This window comes from Camelina sativa, chromosome 13 (genome assembly GCF_000633955.1).
Source record: "Camelina sativa cultivar DH55 chromosome 13, Cs, whole genome shotgun sequence".
NCBI lineage: Eukaryota > Viridiplantae > Streptophyta > Magnoliopsida > Brassicales > Brassicaceae > Camelina > Camelina sativa.
The window spans coordinates 13,570,496-13,576,462 of NC_025697.1; the positions used below are offsets into that span (position 1 = coordinate 13,570,496).

The window sequence follows — 5,967 nt, forward strand, 5'->3', positions numbered from 1 at the left end:
ATATTTTCCATTTACACGATAGTTACCAAATTCCTTTTGTTTTTGGCCAACTATTACCAAATTTTGTTTAAGTTAATTTAAACAGCAATCACAGATGATGTACTGTATAAAGAGGCAAAGCATGAATAATATACAAACAACTTCCTCTCTATATAAAGAGGCCAACTATTATAATTCGAAAATGGCAAAAAGCAAGATGCTGATGATGCTGGTATTAATAATGATAGGATGTGACTTCCAAGCATGCAATGGAATGAATGTGGATGGAAGCAAGTCAACACTGGTAGATTCAAGATTCGTCTGCTTCAGAAACTGTTCCATAAGTTGTGGCATCCACAACGAACCATGTTACGAAGATTGTTTAACGAAATGCAATCTCCCATAATGGAATTTTAGATCAACACCATCATCGCCTCCCCCTACCATACAATAATCTTTCTGTTTTTCTGTATTATTCTTAAAATCAAATTATCATTGATTTCTATTTTTGATTTCTGTTTTCTACTTTTTACGGATTACATTATGACTTTATGATGGTAAAAATTTAATTATATCTACACTATTAAAAGGGAAGCATTATTCACTAAGTAGGCTTAAAGTTGGAGATTATTACATGAAATGCCATTATAAATAGAACAAACAAAAAACATCATAAAGGGTACGTTTGTATTAAAAAAAGAAGGAAAACACGCGGATCCACTAAATACCCGATCCTGAAGTTCTTGGGTTGTGAGGCATTTACTACTATCTCTTAATGTTTTCTATTATGTTCGATCAAACAATTATTGACATAGTATCCAAACGAGTTGGGCTAATCTATACAACTCGGTCCAATATATTCGATCTTTATTTTCTGGACCATTCATTGTTATTGTCTCAATAATTAATTCATCAGTTCATTCATGCAGTCACGAAAATTATGGAAACATATATTATATATTATGTCATTATGCAAGAATCCAAACAGGTCTTGATTAACTAAAAATTAGCCTAATCACTAAGATAAAATTAATTAGGATTGACAATTAAATCTGTGAAACAAACAAATTCTCCACGTAATTTGTGAGCTAGAATATATATGTGAAGTTTCGAAATTAAGAACTGATTATAACGATTATATGTGAAATCGCAACTTATGCTTGCAAATTAAGAATTGATTATAATCGCAATTCATGTATGTACTTTCCTCAATCTACTCCTATATTGTCTAATTTCGGAGGTTTAAATCAGTCATAAAATATTTGACATGACAATAATTGTGCTATTTTAGAAATCTTCCTTAAACAATAACATATGATCTTCACCATTAGTGTATAATCTTAATTTCTAAACGTACGACTATAAAAACCATAGAAACGTGATGTAATTGTCACTCAAACCAAAAACCAGAAAACAATATACGATTGCAATCCTTCCAAAAAAAAATGGCTGCAACCAATGTCTTCACAAGTCTTGCTACCACTAAGTCCTTCAAGACGACTTGGAAGATACAAGTCAAGATTGTGCATTCTTGGAAGCAGTATACGTCTTTCTCTGGAGAAACCTTAGAGGTCATACTCGCTTATGTAGATGTAAGTATATTACAAGAATACTACTCATTCTATTCATTTCCCTCTACAAAATATTTGATAACTTTTTATGTTTTCTTAATTAGGGAACTCTGATTCATGCAACTATAAAAAAAAACCAAGTGAACAAGTTTTTCTGGATGATAATTGCTGGAGAGTGGAGAATCATCGAGAATTTTCAGCTTACTAAGTCTATGGGAAAGTACAGGGCAACGAATCATGCATTTAAGATGTCCTTAACAAACAGCACAATCATTAGCCGTTCTCCTGCACTATCAGATGACTGGTATTTTGATTTCAAGAGCTTTGATGAGATTACTGCTGAAGGAGATCTTAGTGACAACATCTTGATCGGTATGTGCGTTGTAAACTCATTTGAACATTTAACAAATTATCCAAAAGACTATCAGTTTAGTTTTTTTTCCGTTGTAGATGTTGGACAGGTCGTTAAAATTGGTGCTATGATAACTCATGACGTTAATGGGAAAATCTCCAAGCGCCTTGAAGTGGTTTTGAGAGACACAAGGTGATACAAACTATTGAAATTTGTATAAATAAAAAACATACTTTTACCAGAAAAAGAACGACGTATACAATCAATTTGAAAAATGGATCTAACTTATAGTTGTTTTATTTTACAGTGACAATCGGTTGTCGTGTACCTTATGGGGGAGATTTGCCGATATCATGTGGTCAGCGTGTGAACAAGCTGGGAACCAAATGGTTACTTGTCTGCTACGTCTTGCAAAGATCAACACGTTTAATGGTAATGTTGCCAAACTACATTTTAACTTCCAGGGACAAGTAGGGGAAAATGTATTAACAAAATTTTAATGATTTCTACAGGTGTGAAATCCATATCTAATGCATATGATATGTCCTTGCTAATCATCAATCCTGATTATCCCGCTGTGCAGGATTTTATTGCAAGGTATGTTTCCTAAAAGTTGAGAGACTAATAGTTTTCAAATGGTTTTCATTATTTAAAATACTACAAACTGCTAGGCTACCAAGGGATGAAGTGACAATCGCCGTATTACAACCAAAGCCTGTTGGACCAAAAAATGATACTAAGGTTGATTATTTCAACCGTGTCGAGAAGAAGACCATTTCCGAGTTCCTTGAAACCACAACGGTAACATTTGAATAAATAACCCATTGTGTGTATAGATATATTTATTTTGGTAGTTTGGGTAATATTGTACAAATGTTTTGCAGGAAGGAAAGTTCAAAATATTTGGAAAAATCTTTAATATAGACATGGACTATGGGTGGTATTATTTCACTTGTGTAAAGTGTGATAAAACTGCTTACTTGGTGCCCAAGAAGGAATATGATGCTAAAAGCAAGATTAAGACTCGATTGTTTTCGTGCAAGAAGTGTAATGAGATCACATCTAATGTTCTCCCAAGGTAATCTTATTACTGTGAAAATATATCATTCCAGAATTTGTAACATATCTATTAATTGGATTCTGTAATTATTTACCAGGTTCAGATTGATTCTCTCTGTTATGGATCACACTGCTCATACTAAAGTTATGTTGTTTGACAACAATGCTGAAAAAAATCGTTAACAAAACAGCGAAAGAAATTTTTGATGGACATTACGATGAGGTAAATTCAAATGTTTCATATTACAATTAGCATTAGAGGAAGATAATTAAGAATTGGTTTAACAAACAGTCGAATGATTGCACCTTACAGATCCAGGATCCGACCAATGTCCCAGAAGTCTTGAAGAGCTTGGTTGGATAGACCTTTCAGTTTCTAGCAAGTGTCGAAATTGGCAACCTCAATGGTGGCAATGATACTTATAAAGTATCATATGTGGAAGTTGGCAGCGAGACTTACCACGTTGACAATATAGAGGATTCAGAGCAAGCACTTGACTCCTCAGCTGTTGTCTCCAATGATCAGGTTTAGTCGAATGCTCAAAATAATGTAGTTTATGATGTAATTAATTTTGTAAAACTCTTTCGTATTAAAAATGCTATATATATGTAGGTTGAGATTGACGACGGTATTGGTACCTCTAACACTACTCCATCTTCAAAGCGTAAGGAAGGAGAAAGTGATGATTTGTTGGAGCAGTCATCATCATCAAAGAAATTTTGTGTCAAGTCCATTGGCCTGAAGATTGAAAAAGAAGCTGATGAGGAAGATGGAAAAGCTTAAAGATGGACCAGGATGATTGTTTGCAGAGATTTTAATTCCTATGGAATGCTTTTTATTTTCAAATTTCTAGCAAACTAAGTGCAATGTTTATTGCACCATTTGAACTTTTTACATGCCGAGGTATGCTTTGAAGGGTATGCTTTGTAAATCCCTGCCGAGGTCATGCATTTTGTATGATCGATGATAATAATAAAGGATTGAGTTTGTTTCCTTTCCCAGCTATTTTACATATATATCACAGTTTCGGTTAATTTACATGTAGATGTTTAAGTTTAATTGTAAGCTTGAACTGAAAAAATTTATATAACTTATATTTAAGGATAACTATTATGTTACTTACGTTTCTTTAATCTTAATGAGTATTATAGTAAGAAAACATTGCCATCTTGCAGATTCAGATAAAAATGTTTAGCATTATATATTGACTATTGACATTTTAAAATTATTAATAAACCATACAAGATTAAACCTCAACCATTAGCTGAGCCAAACATAATTGTGTTTGTTTAATAACGATCAAGAAAATAATTTGTTTGGTATAAATTGTAATATGTATGAAGGACTAATAACTTTATGTTAAAATTGATCAAAAAAATTATCCTCGGTAGCTATTTAATACATAGTCAATCAAAAGAAAGAGAATCTATAGAATTGATATGCAATATCAATCTAATGTAAATTTCGCAATCTATATACGAAATCAATCATAATAAGAAAATTCGGACCGAGATTAACATCAGGAAAATTTATCGTAATTGACTGAGGATGGTAATTCATTATCTCGAGACCTGTTAAGTACAAACATATCAAACAAAATTGGAAATTATTAGAATTTAATTAAATGACATGTATTAAATCTCAATCAACACACCAATTTAATATTTGAAAGATAACCTTAACGATTTAGAAAATATTCTTTTGTTCAAATTATTAGCTACTTACCTAATCTTTATAAACAGTATGATCGGAACTTTAATATTAGTGTATACTCGAAATCCAGACCATCCGACTATAAAACAAACACTGTAATTTTTACACACTTTTAAGAAAGAGAAGAAAACAAACTAATATTGCAATAGCAAAAAAAAAATGGAACGATTTAACAATGATCTTACAAGTCTTGCTATGATTAACCCCTTCAAGACTACTTGGAAGATACAAGATTTTGCATTCTTGGAGGCAGTATATGTCTTACGCAAAGGAGTCCTTGGAGATTATACTCGCCGATGTAGATGTGAGTCTGTTACGGAATAGAAATCGTAGTACTTTTTATTGGATAAAACAATAATAAAAACTGTTATCCTTTACCTACAAGAACTAATGATATTTGTTTGAATTTATTTTCTAGGTAAATCTTATACATGCAACTATAAAAAGCACCGAAGTTAACAAGTTTTCTGACATGATAGAACCTCGAGAGTGGAGAATCATCAAAAAATTTGAACTTATGAAATGCATGGGAGAGTACAGGACAACCAATCATGCATTCAAGATGTCCATAACAAACAACACAATCATTACCCGTTCTCCCGCACTATCAGATGATTGGTATTTGGATTTGAAAATCTTTGAAAGCATAACTCAGTCCGAAATGCTTAATGAAAACATCTTAATCGGTATGTATTGTTTATTAAGTTTTTCTCACACAACAAAAAAAATTCAGTCATTCAATTTTTTTTCCCGTCGTAGATGTTTTTGGACAGGTCGTTGACATTGGTCCTATGATAACTCAGTACGTAAATGGAAAATTATCCAAGAGACTTCAATTTGTTTTGAGAGACATAAGGTGATAAAAACTATTGATATATATTTATATACAAACATATTTTTAAAAGGAAATAGAAAGACGTATACAATCATTCTGAAACAGGGCTACCCTAACTTACGAAACATTTTGTTTTACAGGGACAACCACTTGCCGTGTACTTTATGGGGGAGTTATGCGGATATCATGTGGGTTGCATGTCAACAAGCTGGTAACGAATTGGTAACTTGCTTGCTATGTTTTGCGAAAATCCACACGTTTAATGGTAATGAAATCATTCAACATGTGAATCTTTTACTTGACTACTATAGAATTGATTAATATAATTTGGTTGATTTACATAGGTGTCAAAACAATAACTAATGCATTTGAGAAGTCCTTGTTATTCATAGATCCTAATTATCCTGATGTGGTATCGGTCAAAAACAGGTATGTTATCCAAAAATATATCAATGCA

At 32.3% G+C, this 5,967-nt stretch overlaps 1 protein-coding gene across 1 annotated transcript; it reads left to right on the forward strand.

Moving 5' to 3' along the window:
• On the forward strand, positions 1,425–3,745 carry LOC104738222. Its single transcript, XM_010458427.1, has 9 exons — positions 1,425–1,571; positions 1,655–1,922; positions 2,001–2,094; positions 2,210–2,334; positions 2,415–2,499; positions 2,574–2,703; positions 2,787–2,980; positions 3,412–3,487; positions 3,575–3,745. Exons 1-9 carry the CDS (start codon positions 1,425–1,427, stop codon positions 3,743–3,745), a joined length of 1,290 nt encoding a protein of 429 aa, XP_010456729.1.